The sequence below is a fragment of the Corvus cornix genome, chromosome 2 (genome assembly GCF_000738735.6).
Source record: "Corvus cornix cornix isolate S_Up_H32 chromosome 2, ASM73873v5, whole genome shotgun sequence".
Lineage (NCBI taxonomy): Eukaryota > Metazoa > Chordata > Aves > Passeriformes > Corvidae > Corvus > Corvus cornix.
The window spans coordinates 54,640,344-54,660,489 of NC_046333.1; the positions used below are offsets into that span (position 1 = coordinate 54,640,344).

General features: G+C 42.5%; 2 protein-coding genes across 10 annotated transcripts in view; one reads left to right on the forward strand and one right to left on the reverse strand.

The window, feature by feature from the left end:
• Window positions 1-2,721, forward strand: part of SLC25A13 (solute carrier family 25 member 13) — a 104,711-nt gene extending 101,990 nt beyond the window's left edge. For all 3 annotated transcript variants that reach the window (XM_039549981.1, XM_039549980.1, XM_039549979.1), the window contains 3 exons: window positions 295-453; window positions 534-624; window positions 1,504-2,721. In XM_039549981.1, coding sequence (XP_039405915.1) covers window positions 295-453; window positions 534-624; window positions 1,504-1,693 — 440 coding nt within the window. In that variant the 3' untranslated portion in view covers window positions 1,694-2,721. The remainder of the gene's footprint in view (window positions 1-294; window positions 454-533; window positions 625-1,503) is intronic.
• A 6,229-nt stretch (window positions 2,722-8,950) lies between these two features.
• Window positions 8,951-20,146, reverse strand: part of DYNC1I1 (dynein cytoplasmic 1 intermediate chain 1) — a 187,491-nt gene continuing 176,295 nt past the window's right edge. For all 7 annotated transcript variants that reach the window (XM_039549986.1, XM_039549984.1, XM_039549989.1 and 4 more), the window contains one exon: window positions 8,951-9,907. In XM_039549986.1, the coding sequence (XP_039405920.1) occupies window positions 9,797-9,907 (111 nt within the window). In that variant the 3' untranslated portion in view covers window positions 8,951-9,796. The remainder of the gene's footprint in view (window positions 9,908-20,146) is intronic.

Consider the following 20,146-nt stretch of genomic DNA (forward strand, 5'->3'; position numbering starts at 1 on the left):
TATTAACTATGCAAGTTTCTGATTAGCACTGAAAACTCCAATCTGTGCCTCCCAGCTTGGCAGGAAGCATGTGATGTGGTGGTTCCTCTGGGAGAAGCTCTCTCTGGGTTAAGCCACGTCCACAACAGCCACCTTTTGTTGCTTGTTCTCCTTCCCAGCTTCTGCTTAAATCAAATGTGGCTGGATTCTCCTGATGTTAAGGAGGAAAGACCTGCTTACCTCTGGATAAATGAGGTGTGTGTAGCATATGTGCCAAGCCAGTGGTACCCACCTGATGACTTTTGTGTTGGGCAGGTATGCCTGCAGCATCGCTGGTCACCCCTGCAGATGTGATCAAAACAAGGCTACAGGTGGCAGCCCGAGCAGGACAGACCACCTACAGCGGTGTTGTGGACTGTTTTGCCAAGATCCTGCGGGAAGAAGGTCCAAAGGCTCTCTGGAAAGGAGCAGGAGGTGTGTAAAAGAGCTTTTATTGCCAGGTGATTTCTAATTGAGGCATTTGTCACTTAGGAACTGTATTCTTTTCTTTCAAGCTCGTGTATTTCGATCTTCTCCTCAGTTTGGTGTAACTCTGGTGACTTACGAGCTACTGCAGAGATGGTTTTATGTGGACTTCGGAGGAGTGTAAGTATGTGGTATTTGAATATACCAGGGATCCTGAAGTTATTCTTGGTTTTGTTGGGTCTTGGTCCTCGTTGGAACATCAGAGCCAGGGGCTTGCTAGGACATGTTGTAAAGGCTTTGTAAATATCATTTAAAGCACACTATACTGATGGAGGTTGGGATGATATTCCAGTACCTGTTTCATAGCAAGATATTACCACATTTTATATCACAGTTTCAAGCAGGGAACCTATGTTAGTGTAAACAGAGACAGTGGGAGGCTAAATAATGGGCTGGGGATGTAACTGCAGGGAAAATGTGATGCCTGCCAGGTCAGGATACACTCTGCATTAGTCCTCATTATTTGGTGGAGGAGCTGTGTCCCTGATTAGGGCATTTGACATCCAAAAAAGTATACAGTTGTCACCGAGTTCAAAACCAATTTGTTGGAGCTTCAGCTGTGCCTCCTGCCTTTGTTGACAATACAGGTGGATGGGCATATATAGCTGTTTAACTTGATCCCAGAGCAGCTGCAGACTCTTCACGGATCTTTGGGGACAGCAGTTTGAAAGCCACCACAAAAATTACTTAAACTCTGCTATGTTCCTGGATTGGTTGTGTGCTGTAGCAAAGACTTATGAACCCGTTACCTCACACTGCAGTTTTGATTATGCACTGCAAATTTTATCTGGATTTGACCATACTCAATCAACATGAAGGCTCCTTACTGTTCTGGAAGGTTTTAAAACAGGGTATTTCTCCTTACATTGCAGTATTTAATTTAGTTACTTACAGGGAAGTACACTCAGATGTCTCATTAAATTGACTTTATGGAGGAGATTTTTGTGAATACTGATTTTACTCTGTGGAACTTAATTTATTATTTTTATTATTTTGCAGAAAACCAGCTGGATCAGAGACAGTTCCTAAATCTAGGATCACGCTCCCTGCTCCTAACCCTGACCATGTTGGTGGTTATAAATTGGCAGTTGCCACTTTTGCAGGGATTGAAAACAAGTTTGGACTTTACCTACCTCGGTTTAAGCCATCGCCACCTACCTCAAAGGCTGCTGCAGCAGTAGGACCATAAGTTTATTGCTGTAGGGTTTTTGTTATTAGTTGGGAAAGAGCCACTTTTGTAATTGGTCGATACTTTGTTCCTTTAGCTTCTCATCATATAAAAGATTAGCTTCATTTGAGTTTTAAGGTAACTTTCATCTTAAATGTAATCATTTGTCTTTGTGCTTCCGTAACCAGATCACTGTGAAATTCTTACCAGTTGTTTTAAGTTTGGGACCATGAATGTATTTGTCCACATCTGACATGTGCTTATGTTGGGAAGACACTAATTTTAGGTTCCATTTATTGGAGAGGGCTGGGTGAGAGCTGTGAACCAGATCATTTTACAGACAGTGCTCAGTTGCAGATTACCAGGGCAGATGTCGCACATCATCACTCAAAGGGAAAGCTCAGTGGATATCACGGTGCTCAAAGCAGAATGATTTGGACTGTGCGTGTAAATTGGGTTTAAACTTGGTGCGTGTCTGTAGAGGTCAGCAAATACATACCTGGTACCTAAGTAAGCCAGTACAGCTTCAACTTCTTACATCTGTACACGCACAAGTTCTGTTTCTGGATTGTATTATGGAGCTTTTATGTGGAACATGTTTTTGTAATGGAAACCACATTTATAAATGTTTAGTCGTTGTATTATGTTACTGGTATCAAAATGCTCAAAAGAAAGTGTTATTGTCCATAGTCTTTGCACTTTATGGCAGAACTTTTGGCATTCTACTACACATACAAGAAAATTTCATAACTAGGTGCCTATCTTGGGTTGCTGGTGTTTGGAATTCAGTCTGTTTATGCACTTCTATAGTAAAAACGCTGCTTGTTTAAATAACTGCAATAGAAAATTCATGCACTGTATCAATGGTACCTGCCTTAACTGCTGGCTTGTAATTGGCAAATAGGTGGTTTCAGATTCTTATTTACTTCAATTGAGTCAAAAGAGATTAAAATAATCTAAAATAAAAGATTTTACTTAATTTTTGGTGCCTTGCACAGTGTTTAGAAAATTCTGTATTTATGAAGATAGAAATAAACCTTTCAAAGAGATGCACACATGGTATTCTGTTACGGAAATAACACAGTACATCAAATGTCTTGTTCAACTTCAGTGATAAAGTCAGGTTAAGATGAAGCTAATATTTGCACTTGTAGGCTATAAAAACACTTGCAGCTTGAGAACAAATTACCACAGTTCCCCTGCCTAGAAAAGACATCTCTTGGTGGAGATGTCACTCAGGAAAAAAGAAACTTTTCTTCAGTCAAAAGCCAGGATTGGAGTAAGCTTTGATATTTGATCTTTACTTTTGGGGGGAGGTTAAGGGTTATGATCACCTAGTCACTTGAAGGTCCTGTGGGGTGTCTTCTATGATACCTCTTAAGATGAGGAATTTGACCTTACCTGTCTCCTTGGAGAGGGGCAGGTGAGGGGTGGGTGCCTTCAACCTTGGCCGTAAACTGCGGGAATGCACAGATGCAGCATCTCTGCAGAAGAATGAGTTTGGTGTGCAGTATCACACTGTGCTGTAATTTGTGGAAATACTGAAATGGAAATCACTCTGGTTTTGTATTTGGGTCATCATGAAAATTATTCTCTTGGACTAATTTGTATTTTTAAGTTACTAGTGAAATGGAGTTTGGGGGTTGGAGTAGCAGCACTTGTGTGTGTGAAGGCGAGGGGAGCAGATGACATTTACCTGTGGCTGCATCTTGGAGTCTGGCTAAGAGTCTGGCAGAGACTGCACTGGGCTCTGACAGCCAGGAGCTGCTTCCTCTCAGCCCTGAGTATCCAAGTCTCTCCAAACAACAGCTCCTTCATTTCAGAAATAGGGGGAAAAGAAGCTGTCTCTAGTATTACTTCAAAATTAACAGTTGGGATTTTTGGTTAAGGCTTGTCATAAAAGTAAAACATTCTCACTGGGAGCTGCCTGTGCTTCACATGTGAGATCTTAGGCTGTTTAAGAGTTGGTTGTATACTTCATCCCTCAGATTTGCCTGACATACCATGTCACGGGTTTATGTGAAAAGTCAGCAGCTCAGGGAAGATGTCTGAGTGCAGAGCTGTACCTTCTCCCTGATCCAGGAGAGGAAATGCCTGGCCACTGGATGGGCTTGGCTGGCAGCTGCTCCCTCCTGGCTCAGTCTGGAGGGGGACACCCAGGCTGCACCCACCAGAGCACGTCCCTCTGCTGCCTGACACCGAACCCCAGTGCTGCTGGGGCTTTGCAGCTGGGAGCAGAAGAGGAATTAGAGCCGGGTTATTGTAGGGCTTGCACAACTTCTTGGCTCGTGTGATAAAGACCATTCATTGCTTATGTTCCACAAACCCAATTTCTCTGCCTCCTGGTGCCCTCTCACTCCCAGGCCTGGCAGTATATTTGTGACTTGTTCTTTATTCTGGGGATGAAGGGCACAGCCTTCATCTCCTCTGAGAAAGACTGGACTGACACCCCCATCCATGGTGGCCCTTCCCCATTAACTTTCCTGGAGGATTGTTCTCTCCTTCTGCCCATCTCTTCAGGGTCAGTAGACAGCAGAGGCAGGGGCAGCAGTGTTGGAAGAGCCAGTAGCTGCTTTGTTAACATGAAGCCCAGTTCAAAACATTCAAAATCGTGCTGCAGCTCTGCCCAGAGATCTTGGGGAAGATCTGTGCCCACAGTCGGCTTCCTCCAGACACAAAAGGATGCATTCCTGCTCTGAAAAGCTTGCAGGCCAAGAATTGTCAGATTGCCTTGCAAACAAACAAAACACCCTGAGGACAATGTTTGTCCTCTGTTGGTTTCTTCATGAGTTATGCAAATGAATAAAGAGTAACCTCACTTGCTTCCTGCACTCCAGCTAACTCCCTGTGACAGCACTTCTAGAAAAAAATGGCCAAGTACTGATGATGTTACCTGTCGGACTGAGAGTGGGGCAGGGGTGTCCCTGAAGCAGTTACCCCATGTTTGTGTTTCTCGGTCCGGCAGAAGCCGAGAGATGCTTTTCTGCCTGGTCCCCAGGGAATGGGCTGGGCTTAAGCTGACTTAATACTGACAGTTTGCAGGGATGCTTTTATGAGCAAACATACCACAGGCTTCAAAAATAACTTGGGCAGGTTTTTCTAAAACTGCTAAAAATACAAAACCTGACAAACTGCTCTGCATCATCTCAGGAGGGGACAGCCTGCTCAGAATGACTCTGCTGTAGCCTCCATGTGCACATACATGTCATAGTGCATGCTGCTGAGCTCCTCTCCAGTGGCACAGGGACAATCAGGAATCCTCCAGCTTTGCTGTTTAAACACTGCTGTGAAACAGACTCTGTTTTTGGTTTAAACATTTGCCTTTTTTGCATAAACTAGAAGGCGATTTGCAGAGATAGTGATCATTTGTAAGTTATTTAATGGTTGGGAGTATACAAATCTCAAGACGCTTGTATTTTAGGTGTCTCCAGAGACCTTCAAACAGCAAATAACACAGAAGCAGCCTGAGATGAAGTGGTTTCTTTAATTCCACATGCCACATGGTGGTTCTGCTTTCTGCATGGTGAGCAGCAGATAACTCAGGCTGTGAGACTGGGCAGCCTCCCCTGGTGCTGAGCGTGGGGATGTCATCAAAGTGTCTGTTGCCCTTCAGAGAAGAGATGACATTTGAAGTGTAGTAATCATTTTAACTGCTCCTTGCACTGTTCCTCATCGCACCAGGAAACAGTACTATTGCTTGCAAGATTCATTCCAGCTGCTGTAGTTATATTGCCTGGCCTTCCTCACACCCCAGGCTGTGCAGACACTGTGTACCAGACATGGTGGTATTACTTCAGAGGTATCTTTTCTTATGACTTTGAAGGAGAACCAGTCCTGTAAGCTTCCCAAGGACAGGTGGCTGCTCTACAGCACCTTTAGGCACTGAGTCCTGCCTTAGGACTGGTACTACCCTGGTGACATTGTCACTGGTCAGTGGAGACCATCCCATTCCATGTGGGATGCCGTTTTGCTCTGTGAGGGGTTTCCAGTCTTCTGCTGTGCATGCATTTTATCTACAGTCGCTAAAACTCTTCAGAGCTTTTTCCACCTTTGTGTGAAAGAGCCTATTCCTAGTTGTTTCCATAGCCCTAGAGATGCAGGCTGTCATTTGTAGTGTGAGATGATGATATTCCAGGGTGTGGTAGGGGCTCTGATGTTTTTAGAAGTAGCAAATGTTTGGGGCACTGGTTTTGAGACCCAGGAGGAAACACCGTCCATCTTGGAAAATGTATTACGGAGCACTTGCCAAGTACCCTGTGGAAAACGCTGCAGCTCCTGAATCATTGCAACCCAGCACCATTTGTCCTGCCTGCCTTTTCTCTTTGAAGTAGTACAGGCAATTCTGCTGAGTCTAATCTCAGCAGCAAAGACTTGCTCTGACAGCCTTTCCGTGGAGATGTTTGTGGTGTTCTCAGACTCCAGAGGTAGCCCATTTCACTTCCACCTTTCAAAGATCCACTTGGTCCAAGTGCTGTTATTTACACAATGGACCTGGCATTGCAGCCCCATGCTCAGTTTTGTGTGTCCTGGTCAAATTCCAGGTTGGCCAGTGCTGTGGACGTGTTCTTTCAGTATACCTGGCCATCATCATCTTTCTCTGTTACCATGGGGTCTCCTGAACAAAGTACACGTCATAAAGCTGAAGAACCCTGCTTCACCTTTTAGCTAATGCCTTCACCTTCCACACCCAGTGCCACCTGTCACTTCTTCCCATGTCCTTTCATAGCTCCCTTCAGAACAAATCCCAAGTCCCTGGCCACATCATTCCTCTGCCCCTCACTCATGTTGGTGAAGCTCTGATCCTTGGCACTGAAATCAAGGGAGACTCTGGACTTTCCTTCAACAAGTACAGGAGACTTGTCCCTTCCACATCCACCTCACAGTCCTGTCCTCCATCCTAATCCTCAATTCAGCCTCTTTTTGCCACCTGCCTACTTCTGCTCTAGTTGGGTTTGCTTTTTCTGACCTCTGTGGTTCAGATGTGCTCTCCAGCTGTCTAACCACACAGTTTATGTCCTTCACAGAAAGCTCACTTGCAATGGCCCTAAAAGAGCCAGGCTGTCTTCCGACCTATTCCACACCCAGAGTAGTCATGGCAGCATCTTCACAGTGCTAGAGCATAGGGCATAACCCTTTATGTTCTTCCTTCTATTCTCTGGACGTTTGTAGGAAAAAGAGACTGGAGAAGGTGATTTCTGTATGCTCAAATTAAAGGATAATTTTGTATTTATTTCCCTACTGGGCAGATTCTGAGAAACATTTTGTCATATGGGCTCTTTTAGAAAGCCAGTGAAGTGGAGCTATTTGTTTAGCAGCAGGAAAATCAAATAAACAAGAACTGTGGGAGATGCCTGGAAGAGCAGCAGCAAGGGCGGGCCAGAAACTTCACTGCAGGACAATCATGAGCAGCAGAAGGGAAGTAAATGCCTCTTGTTCTTGGGTGCTTTTCCATCTGCTTCAAGTGTGTGAAACGGCCCTTTCATGTTAATGCTCTGTTCTGTTCATACAAACCTGGAGATTTCTGTGGAAATTCAGATCTTTTCCTTGTTCCCTCTTTGTGTTCCCTCAGTGTGTACTGCTGAACCCCACACACAAAAAAAAAAGGAGAGAAAAATTTCAGAAAAGGACTTTGGTCATATTGATTTGCACACAGCAGCCAACTGCTGAAGGTCTTCTGAGGCTGCTCTTAAAACCATTTCAGAAGCTATTAATGCCATAAAAGTAGGGAGAACTTGGACGTGAGCACACAGACCCCCCCTTAGATTCCAAAAGCTGAGCCGTAATGCGGAAAAAGTAGAAGCAAATTTGCCAGCTGTTCCCACTGCACTATGATGAATGGGAGACATCATCAGCTGAATGCCCTTCCCGTTACATCACAGGCACTCTCAGATGGTGTCCCCACACTTTGTGATGTGCAGCTACTCCAGCAGGTGGAAGGATAGTGAGCTCCCACCTCTGCCTCCCATGACAGCAGTACTTTGTGTATCCACCTGTGCACGTTCTTGATCTTGTGACACACAGAGAACCAACTGTGCCTCCCTCTCTTCCACTTGGCACCACATCTGCCTTACCCACACAGACAACACTTACGGTTTTTGAAATGAAAACAGGTCAAAACCAGGGAAAAAAACCCAGAGATTATATCAAAACTGATCCTTTACAGTCATCTCACCTGGCTGTTTGTTAGCATTCACCTTTAAGCTACAAAAATGCTGCAAGTCCTACACTGGTTCTTCAGGACAACTCCCAAAGCACCCAGGGGAGCAGGAGGAACACAAGAGTTCTCTAACACATGGCTCCAAACTCAGGGAGCCACCAGAAAATGACTGATGTATCTCTGCTGTGTGCAAGGCCTTCTGGGAGAAGATGCTCCCCACAGCCCAGTGGCAGGACACTTCCATGGGCACTGGGAGATAGTTACAGGTTCCACTATGAAGAAGAAAGTAGTCCATGCACTCTCACTGGGAGTTGCTTCTAACCACCACAAGGATGAGGGAAATGCAGCTTTTCCAAAGGATTTATTTTCTTTGTCTGCCCTGGCTTTAGCAGTGCAGATTTCCCAGTGGTTCTGGACCAGACCATAGCCCCGAACATGATTAGATGACGTGTTTATTCCTCAAGATGACTGCCCAAAGACAAGATGTGGCAATGAGATGATATGAGAAACTTAAGGTACAAGATCTTTTCTTGTCAGACTCGCAGTGTTTCTTGCTAAAATGGTTCACCTCCATGCCCCTGAGTGGGAACCACTACTTAATCTAGATGTCAGAGCTGTCCTCTAGCTCAGCAGAGTGTTGTGATATAGACATATCAAGCAGCCTCACTACCAATGTCTATCTGGGCTACAGCACTCAGTGAGACCAGTCTGCACTCTGTTTCTTTGCTCAAGCCAGAAGAGATTGTTATAAAAGAGCCCATTCCTGTGTCCCCTGTCCCAACCTATCCCTCAGGACAGTTTGAGGCAGCCTTGTCTCTCAGCACATATGGCAGCACGCTGCTGCTCTGTGTGTGCAGGTAAGCATGCTAGGGATGGAGGGGAAATAAAAATTAGCCCGTAAGCTGACATGCAGTAGTGCTTGCCCATGTAAAATTGGTAGCAGGGTCTGATGCACACAGGTCCACTACTGGCCAGTCCCAATGCCAAAGGTATCTATTTACAGAGCAGCTGTATGAATGTTCTGTGAGTCAGGGCAGCCACATTTCCCCAGTGCCTCACCAGTGACTGGTAATGAACACACTGAGCACTGTTGGCAAGGAAAGATCAACCACACTGCAACAGAACAGGCCCGATACATTTTATTGGCAATACTGGTGTCATACTTGGGAACCACAACCCTTTGTCAGACTGTTAGTGTTAACTTGCATGACAAGTATCAGTGACCAACTGTATCTGAAATATAGTTGAAGTGCCTAGAAATAATAGGCATCTTAAAAAAAAAGGAAAGGGAACTCATTCCATCCACTCAAGCCAACCTTTATAGATCTTACATCTTAAGCACAACTGATGTACTGTAATTGTTACGTGGACTTTAATGTAACCTCTACAGCAGCACACAGACAATGCAGTTCTCTCATTATGCACATGCTTTAGGATCGTTTATTTTAATGCTTTCAAATAAGTATGTTCCATGCAGCACACCGCAATAAATAAGGAGCAGCAACTTTCATATAGTACATCCATTCATAATGTAAGTCACCATGTGATACACCACATCTAAGGTCTTTGGCCCAGTCCCATACAGTGAAGCACACCACATCTGCACATAATCATATCTGGCTTCATATGGATTTAATAGGACTATGCCAGAAGGGCAATGTGAGCACAAGTTTAACCAGGGGTTCCTAGCTATTAAATACAGCTACTAAGTAGTTAAAAGGCAACAACTAAACCCATAAAGGGTTGATTTGTCTTTTCTTTCTTACTTTTCAGACAGAAATATAAAGTATGAAAATGCTCTGGATATTTTCAGCCTTGTGTAAAGCAGTGTGATTAATATGGAATGCTTTGAGCAATACTGGCATGTACACTGGCATCAAAAGCCACAGCAAGACTGACTCTGACACTGAACACTGGCGTACTCAGCGGGGGAAGCTGCTGTTCTGGCGGGCACTGCTCCTCTCCCTCTAGGCCGCGAGCTCCACCGCCCCCTCTTCTTCACTGTCGGCTCGGTTGGCGCGGATCTCCACCAAGGTCCGGGCGAAGCGCGTCCACTCATCGTTGTGTGGAACAGCCAGCTGCAGGAGAAACCAGCAGGGAATTAATGAAGACACTGGTGGTGTGGGACTGGTTCTCTCTCTGGCCCACATCTGAGGCACCTCCTTTGAGGAGAGCTCCTACCACAATCAGCATAGCCATGCATGGTGAAGCATCAAAGCATCTGCCTCACCAACCCGCTGGGGGCTGGTACCTAGGAAGTGTGGCCGAATTCACAAGGCACATCTGGCAGTTTCCTATTCAGTACCAGCCAGATGGAGCTTTTAGTCAGTGGCAGTGCAAAAGGCTTTATCTGCTTGATTTTGTAGTGTTGCTGCAAAATCTACCCCTTGGTTAAAATATTTCAGATTTCCCAAACTAGAGCAGAGGCCTTGATCTCTACATGTACACACACATATGTTTCACTTTACGCACACGAGCTGGCCATTGGCAGTCAGCAAGGCTGTGCCCAAGTGTAATTGTTTGCAGGACCCAGGTCAGTGTGCACAAGGTAACAGAGCTTTTACAACACTGTGTTGAAACTATTTTCCTGAAGTTCATTAAAGCTCTAAGTAATAAAATAAATATATTGTGTTATTTTAATTACCCTCCTCTATGTTAAGGAATTCACAGTTACAGGAAATGCATTACAATGGAAATGTTATACCAACTGGATACTGCATTACTAGTCTGACTTTTTTATATCATCATGCAAGATCCTTTTCCATTTAATAGCATTGATGTTTCTAATGAAGAGCTCTTGAACATTAGGCTTCAAGAGAGACGTGTAATCTAAATAGCTGAACTTCCAGACAAAACGCTTTAGTGCTATGGCAAAATAATACTGCAGTCATTTCCAGCTGGATCCAATACTGCAATTTCTGGAAGATAATGCAAGCTGGGATTGAGATAATTAGAAAGAAAAAAAAAATAACAAAACACCAAAACAAAACAAGCACTTTTCTCAACTTTGTTTTCATTAAGCCAAATTTCAGAAAACAACAACAAGCATCCACATGAACCATGCAAGTTTTTACTACCCTCCTGAAGTGCTGTGATCATGTCCTGCATATAATATGAAAGAATAACTGTTTCAAGACATTACACAGTGCTTGGTACTGAAAAAGGCAACTGTTTGGAAACTACAGGGCACATAATAAACTCGTGTCCACCTTAGCAAATGGATGCCTCTGGACTGAAGAATGGGTACAAACCATAGCTAATCCAGTTTGCACTACCCAGTATTCAATCTGAACTGGTTTAAATCTTTTAATACACCACAAGAAGTGCCAAGCAGATGGTCAGCTAACTATGTCCACGTGGCACTTAGTAGATCATAGGTGCCCATGAGGTGTATGGTACACTGTACTGGAAAACAGTCAAATTATTCTCCTCTACTTACATCTTAGCTGGATACACAGAACTGGAGACTAAGAAAAGCATCTGTTACGTGACCCAGCTGGGGAAACAGCTTGTGTGTATGTCCAAGATTAACTCTTGTGGGAACTCCACACACACACTGCTTCAGGTGTTAATCGTATGGACAGGAATTTGCAATACAAGATCTTAACATCTCCATATCTCACTGGTGATTATCAGGTTTTTTCAACTATTTTGTACCTAGCTCTGCCTCTACATCCAGTATTTTGGGGGAAAGCAGCGTGTTTTGTAAAGCTTCCCATGTATTACACGTGTATCAGTGACTGAGTTACAGTATGAAGGGCTGGTGCGCAAGTTTGGGGTTTTGCCTGCTGAAACACAAAATATAGTACAGTTCAGCATTAGCTGAGGCTACGGACCCAGAAATGCAACCTGTGAAAAAGCCACCTCAGCCCACTTGATATAGGCATCACTGCAATCTCTGGGTTTTCCCTTCATTGTCTTCCACTTCTGGCATTTTTCTCCTTCTCCCAGGAATGGAGACCAGAGTTACAAGAGTTACTCTTTTCAGACAGCTGTCTCTCACGCTCACATACACAGATGTGCATCTGGGATGGCCTGTATTTGAAAGACCACTCTGTTCTTTCAAGATCCTTCAGCAGAAGGAAATGTAACACCAGAAGAGAGGTCACTGCACCAGGACCCCAGTACCTGTAGCACACGTTGGTCACAGCCACACACCTATACCAGCTTCTGTATAGCAGGAAGGGGCAGTGCAGAGATCCTTCTGTCAGAGATGGAACCAAAACCAGCTGTGCAACCATCTCCGTTATTACTGCATCTCCTAAAAGATTTCATTTCTTGTGATGTGTACAGCACTACCATTTGTCAAACTCTTGAATGAAATGATTCTCACTGATTTCAAGTAGAAAAATCTTTAAAGTGGAGCAATATCCTAGGCAAAGGACTTTCTGAATTAAATAAAGCCTCATTTCTCCTTGTCTTCTAAAGTCTTTAACAGCATTACATTATATTAAATGACTGAAAAAGAAAGTATGTCATTTTAAATAAAAAAACCTAAATATATTTATGACATTAAGATAATTTAATTGCCTTTACTCCACAGCATGGCCACATACAAATAAAATCAAAGTCCAGGCTATTAAAACAACTTGTTATCTCAAACTTGAAGAGTCTCCCCAGGAATATAGGCATTACATGCATTATTCTTAGCTGGCAGTGCTAGCAAGGTCTGGGTCATTTCTAGTCACTCAGTTTACAAAGCATTTAATGACCAAAGTCAATACCTTTAGCACAGAGGAAATAACATTCAGTGCCCACACACAACCAAATTCCTTACATCTTCATCTTATTTTACCTTATTTAATCTCATGCACCACATCATGGTTGCAACAAGGGGCCAATCCTGCTAATAGACCGTTAGTAGAATAAACCTCTCTAATATAAATTCCTCAGGGACGCAGAGGGAAACCTTGGCAATAATGAAGTCAAAGGAAAAATTGTCTTTTATTCTCCAAATCCCTTCTTTATGCAACAGCCCCAGTACTAAACCACAACAGTTATACAGCAAAAGACCACATAAAAAACCAAAAGTATCCACAAACTCCAAATTCTTCTCTGGACTAATGCTCCCCCTTCCAGTCATTTTCCATTCAAGTTCCTTCATCTGGGCACAGTGACACCCACAAGTGCTGGAGACCTGTGTCTATCTGTGGGATCTCCCTCTCAGCTTCTCTGCACATGTGTTTTCTGCAAATACCAGGGCAGAGGTGGAAGAAATGAGGAGATACTCCATAGAGGAAGGACAGAGGTTTAGAGCTATCTGGGTGTTCCTCACTCCTGTGGCAATTCTTCTGTCCACTTCCAGTTACTATAAAGCAGCATGTGTTGACTTCCACGTCATGATGTTGATGCAGGGTAGAAATGCTCACCAAAGCATAATAATTTAATATAATAACTTATTTGGGTCAGAGGGTTATTTGAATGAACTGATGCTAAGGTACGGAGCAAAATGAGAACATAAAAGCTATTAAGTGTTTTCCTCTGATCCCCTTACAATGGAAGGCAAATGCTACCCATACCTAATTAATTGACTGAATTACTCACACTGCTTTAACATCGTGGTATGTTTAGGTTGCATCAGACAGTAATTCTAATGAGGAAAACCAGTGTTATCTAAGAAAAACGGCCGCCACGATCTTTCTGACAAGCACCCGTCCTTGCCTTGCTGATGTGTCACCATTCTACATGATTTATGCAGTACACAACCAAACTGCATCTCAGTGCTACTACAGAGCCCTTGAACCTTCTGAAGCTTCTGTTTCTTGGGAGGTCACTCTAGTCAAGCACTTCACTTACCTGTCAGCTTTCCTGCCCTAAAGCGTGCCCCGCTCCGTGCTAGGATTGACCGAGAAGATGGTTTATGTGCATCTGGCAGGAGTGTGACAGAGCGCTCCGCCCCTGAGGCTCGCCAGGGAGCACAGGCAGCACTGGGCACGTGAACTTCCCCAAAACCAGCCTCCTCCACCTTCTCATGGAGCCAGAGACCTCCTCTGTGTGCAGACCTTCCAATCCAAACACTAGAGATTTTACAAACACAAGCTGTATTTCCTGTGTTTTCCTAGAAACTGTGCTAACAGCAACTTCACTGAACACTTCTACTCTGAAAACTGTGACAGAACTCAGGAAAAGGAGGTGCTCTGACCAGACAACTCTGGATGTTGTCCTCTGTGTCAGTTAGTGCTGGGCTCCCCCAGCAAGCAGGAAAGGAACAAAAACACAGAGCCTGAAGACACAAATCAACATAAATTTCATTTTCAGATCATTTAACACCTTCTAGTACATTTGCTCTTTTAAGTTAAAGGAAAAGGAAAAGGAAAAGGAAAAGGAAAAGGAAAAGGAAAAGGAGAGAAGGAAAAGGAGAGAAGGAAAAGGAAAAGGAAAAGAAGAGAAGGAAAGGAGAAAGATTTTGAGACAAAACCCCCAAATCTTTGAATGTGCCTTTTAAAGGAATCTATCCAGATGGTTGAAACAAGATATTACAACATATTTCAAGACTTTTGTATATTTCCCTCCTATCCATCTTTTTTATGGCTTAGTGTTTCAGCTGAATTTGTCCAAATCCCTGTATAGCTTCAGTTTCCTTGAAAAACCACTTTCCAGCCAATGAATTATTCATTGAGGATATTTCACTTTATTTCTGGCTCCTTGCCTTCTCTGAAGCCTCTAAATCTTTGGGATGGGAGTCGACAAACTCCTCCTGCCTTCATCCCTCCAAGCTCTTGTCCATCACAATTCTCCTTTGAGGACAGTGGACTCTCCTGAGAAGGGATCAAAATGCAATTTCAGCAGCAGCAGCCACCTCCACTTTGGAGGAACCAGTGTCCTATAAGCTCAAAGGCAGCCCAGTTGTCCATGTTGAACCTGTTCCATTTCCTTTTAATGACTGTACCTCATGGGCTTACTTACCTGTCACTGAGACACTAGTTCCTAATCTGCAGCACTGATCACTGGTGAAATAATTGTGTAACCCCAGTCACCAGTTCAATAGCCACATTTTTTTTGTCTTCACTAGAGTTCAGAAGCCTCAAAGCAAAAACAGCCATGGGAAGAACCTCCTCAGCATTGTCAGTGAGTGAGAGGCTGTTGTGAAGGGGTGAGGTTTTGCCACCAGCACAGCCTAACACTGCTGACCCACATGTCCTGTGGACACAGGTGTAAATGGAGAATCTGACAACAAGCAGCTACACCATGGCTTGGAAGATCTGCCAGAATCTGTGGTCGCAGCCCTAGTGCCACACACTGCTTTCAATTAGAAGTTTGCAGATGAGCCTGCATGGTGGTCCAAGATACACTCCAAGGGTGATAGCAGTTCCCAGTTCAAAAATCTGTGACCCATTCGAACATTTCATAGAAACACAAAAATAAGAAAGCATTGTGCTAAGAAAAAGCTTGTTTTGATCTAAATTGCCAGCTTTCTATATAGCTAATCACCGTGCTCCAAAGGGTCAGACACTTTCTGATTAACACTCATCTTTCATTAGTTGCATTTGGGTTTGTTGCTGTTTGGAGACAAAGGGTGATCTTATTCTAGACAATTCTGTTTACTTGTCTCTGCTTCCACACAGCCATTTATACCATAAAATCTCGTATCTGGCAGGGAAAATAAAAACTATATAAAAATTAATGTTCTAAAACAGCCTGTTGCTATTATAATTTTTTAGAAAGGCAAGTTAAATACTCTTTGAAGAGATAGATAATTAAAACTTAGGAAATACTCAGACTAATCTGAGTTTGTGGGCAACAGCAAGTCTGGTAAACTGGTGACTAAAATCTCATACTTCATACTAAGTTATTTCTGTATGTGGATTATCACCATTTTAATATTCTTTCAATTCAATTTAACAGCATCATCAAATAAACATAGCTTCAGGCAAACGTAGTTTTAGCTGGATTTTCCCTGAGCAAAATCTGTGTCAATCCATATTGTCTGTATCTCTGTGTGCTGAAAAGAAATCTGCTGCAAATACTTGGAGCAATGGATTAACATCTGAATGCAGTTATGACATTGTAGGTAAAAATGTGTTTCATGATGATAAACTACAACTACTTGAACTTGATGATTTCGAAGAAGTAGAACAATCACTTGGTCTCATTTTCCAGGTAAAAGACAGCACTTGCAGAACGAGGACTGCAATACAAACAATAACGAACAATCATAGTTCCACTTTAAGAACTGATCCTATCTTCTGCAGTTCAACAGACGTTTTGTCATTATTGTTGAGGTGAAAACAGATATGCAAATGTAAACATTAAATATCTTGATACACACATAGAGCAGGCAGGCACACACCTCTTCTGGCCCTGGTCTTGCCCCCCAAAATCAATTACAGGCTGCCTTTGATATTTTTCTCAACCTATATGGATATTTTATTTCCTGAAAAAACCTATATTTTTTCAGGCAACACCCTATGCCACACACATGGATGGAAACAAAGTGGGAGGTAATATGCAACGAAATGGCCACCAAAGTAACCAAGAGCACCCTCTGCACATAACTAAAGTACCACTGTATTTAACTCTGGGGAGAGCCGAGCATCACTGTTAACAATGGTTGAAACCACTGGCAGGAACTCAAACACCACATACTGCATGCAGATGATTTTAATAAGATACAGTGTTTAGACCGCAAAGGATACACTCCAGAGTAGCTCTATATATATTTGTTTACTTAATTGAAGGGGTGGAATACCATAGGCAACCTAAATACTGCATTTATTCTATGCACAGCAGTCGGTCTAGTGTCACAGACACAATATACACCACCCTTCTATGAAGTTAATTACTTAGCCCTCATCTAGATTAATGTCTGTTGTGATTTATTTCTTTGCAATTCACCAGCAGGGTCTGATTTAACTAGTGCTGCCTTAGTAAAAAAAAGACAAAATATTAGCTTATATCAAAAACCCCCAACTGAAACAAAAACTAAATCCATTTTCAGCAAACTTTGACTTTTTTCTTCTAAGGAGAACAGTAACTTCTGAATTGTTACACAGTTGATTCCAAATTATGTTTTGAATACCAAGCTAACAATGGTGTTATTTTAATAATTTATATGTAATGTGCAAAGATATGCTGTACAAAGGGCCTACATAGGAACTGAGGCATTTGAATGCCCATTAATTCTTCTCTAAACTTAGTACTCTTTGTCTGCATCAGTCATCTCGATGCCAGTCTAACAGGAGAACAAAATAAAACATAGCCCGTAAATTATACATACATGACACATAAATGCATGTTAACAGAACATTAAGAATGCAGACTGTAACACTTCAAAGATAGGAAATGTCAGAGTTAAGACTAACTCCCTCAATTTGAGCATGTTATTAATTTTGCATTATGGTACTGTCTTTAATCTTAAAAAGAAAAAAAAGAAGAAAAAGTAAGAAACAACAAAACCTGTGCTAGAAGCGAAGACCAATTATGGAAAACTTCAGCCTGAAGGATTACAACTTGATAGGGCATATGGAAAAGAAAACAAGGAAGTGGGAAGTATCTTTAATTGTAGACAATGCTACAGTTCCACCTCTAATACCAGAGTTGGCTCAGGCTCTCCTGAATTAACCAGAAAGAATGATGTCCAAGCTATCAAACAGATAATGCCTCCCTCAACTAACGTATCAAGTGCTGCACTTGACATTGACTACAGAGGATAAAACATCGAGTAATCATCAGTCGTCCTGAAAGAGTTGACTGCAAACTGAAATTTCAATAACTTGTATTTCCTTAAATCACCTCTTATTTTTAAAAGGCTAAGGTTGACTATAAGCTTACAGCTTGTTCTTAAGCCCACTGAAGTGCTTTCACCAGTCATACTGGGAGGAGCCTCTCCTATGCATCTCTCTCGAGGGATACTTTCAATGGCAGAGACTATTGGTCTGTAAGTCCTTGGAAACAGAAGAGATTTAATGCAATTAATCAGCAGAAAGAGCATCTGCCATGCTTGAGGAAAGCTCACAATTTTGCTTCAACAGAGGTGGTGCCCTAAGCAATAAAGTTCTTGCAGTTCCTGCCATTCCACTTCTTCTGTAATGCCATCAGTTTACATGTGGGTTGAGAAAAACAGTGAGGCATGCTGCCTGCCATTCACCTCCCATGGGGATCTCAGTCCTGTTCCAGTTGTCATTTCTCAAAATAATTGAAACTTCCGGGAATTTTTAACGTGTTTCAGGACATATAACATTTGGAGCTAAGGGATCAGGATTCCTCCTCTACCAAATTCTGTTATCAGCTGTCATTATTACACAAGGAAGCCTAAAAAAACCAAATGAACTAAACTAGAAGGTAAGGCACCCTCGACCTGTTTTTTCCAATAGCTACTATTTGTTTTACTGACAACTACATTGATTGGAAGAATGGGCCCATCTCTCTCACTTGAAATACCAGAGCTTCAGCTTGTAGGGTAGCTATGCTGGCAAAGATGCCTCCCTGGAAGTTCAGCTGTGGGAAGGACTGTTGCCTCAGGGAAGAAATAAATCATATTTCGCTCAGCTTGCTTCCCATCCAAACCAAGCTGGCCGTGTCCATGCCATGGAAACCTGGCAGGACAAGAACTGTAAAGGACTTCTGCCACAGCTTTCTGGCTCTCAGTTGGCAAATGGACTCGCACCATAAGCAGCTTATAAACTGCTCAAAGATTTTAGTTTGCAGGAGAGTTGCTGCCTTCTCTGAGATTGTGTACACATCCCATTATCTGCAAGAGCTCATCCATCATGAAACAGCAGCGGGTTTTATTTTGTAGTTTTTCTTTTTTTTTTTTCATTTCAGACATAGATTCTTCCATCACTTTAGGCACTGGAGTATACATTTCACATTTAAATTAAACACAGAATATAGAATTTTAGCTGCAAAATAGGATGTATTAAGGCCCAGAGTTATCCTCAGTTGATATTTTAGGTTTAACTGTTAGTTTCCAAGTCATGAATTAAGTATTTTTTCATGTTCAAAATACAGACCCTTTTGCAAACCATAAAGATGGAAAACATAGTTAAGGATTCTCAAAATGAAAACTGCTACTGGATGTGACAGGTTCAAACCACAGAAGCCCCCTGAAAAAAATTAATTATACAAAGCAGCTCTTGTTTCAGAAGTGTTTTAACACCACAATAAGTCACGGATTTCTATGAAATTTACAAATTGCTGCACACAAACTGAGCTTAAACTAAATTTTGTACTTGGCAATTTTCCTTTTCCATACTCTCTGTTACTTAAAGCTATGGACATTTTTCAGTAACACTTCTTTTTACATCAGAAAGGGGGTAAAAAGTTTCAGAGAAAATGTCACCCTACAGACTAACTAGATAATTAAAATACATACTCTGTGACACTATTAACATGCATTGACTACAGCTGTGCTCTGCCACAGTGTTCCACGATACAGAGTTAGGATGGGGGCAGACCAGCTAAAGCTGAGACCACTGTCTCAGCTACAAGTATCATAGAAAGCCTGGACCCAGATTATCTTTTCCACTAAGCCTCTTGACAAGTTTTCAGGAGAAGCAGTAACTGAGGAGCTTGTAGTGAAGCCCCCAGCAGTGCCCATGTGGACAGAGTGGTATGTCTGATCTGGACTTCCCTTTGCTCTTTTCCTCTTGCCCTTTACAAGGCTTCCCAGCTCAGCAGGAAAATACCAGCAGGAAGACTGTCACACACAGCTCTCCCTTCTCCCCCTCCTGCAGGCTGCACTGTGCAGAAAGGGAATGATCTCTTACAGATTCTCTTCTGCCGCTCTCATCACTCCGTTATCTGAGTGCCTTCCAATAATGCATTAAGCTACATGATTAACTCCTGTCACATGTGGCTTGTTCTCTCTGATCCTCTCTGCAGGGGGAGGATCTGGGCCTTTGCAAAGGAAAAGGAAACATAAGTCAGCTTTAAAAGTAGTGTGCAAATGAATAAAAAGGACTAGGGCCAAAGTTTTGTCGGTTGGTTGACTGGGTTTCTTAAGGTTTTTATTTCATATGATGAGGAGTTGAATAATTCTTCTAAAAGGTATTTGTGTCATACTGGAAACTCATGTCTTTTTACCCTGTTAAATTCTCTGGGGAGACAGCTAGTAAGCTGTCTCTGGAGAACTGCTGAACTATTTCATCATAAGCACATGGAAGCTAAGAATGAAGAATCAACTGAATTTTTAGGATGACCATTTAAAACCTCCCACTCTTTCTGTCTGTTTTCACTAATACCGATTTAATTTCACTGTCTAATCAACAACAAATGAGAAAAAAGGTACTTTCATTAAAAATCTGGTACTTCCTTCTTTAATTTTAACAGGTAACATTCAGATAGTAAAATGAAAGTGGAATTTCATGTCCATTTAT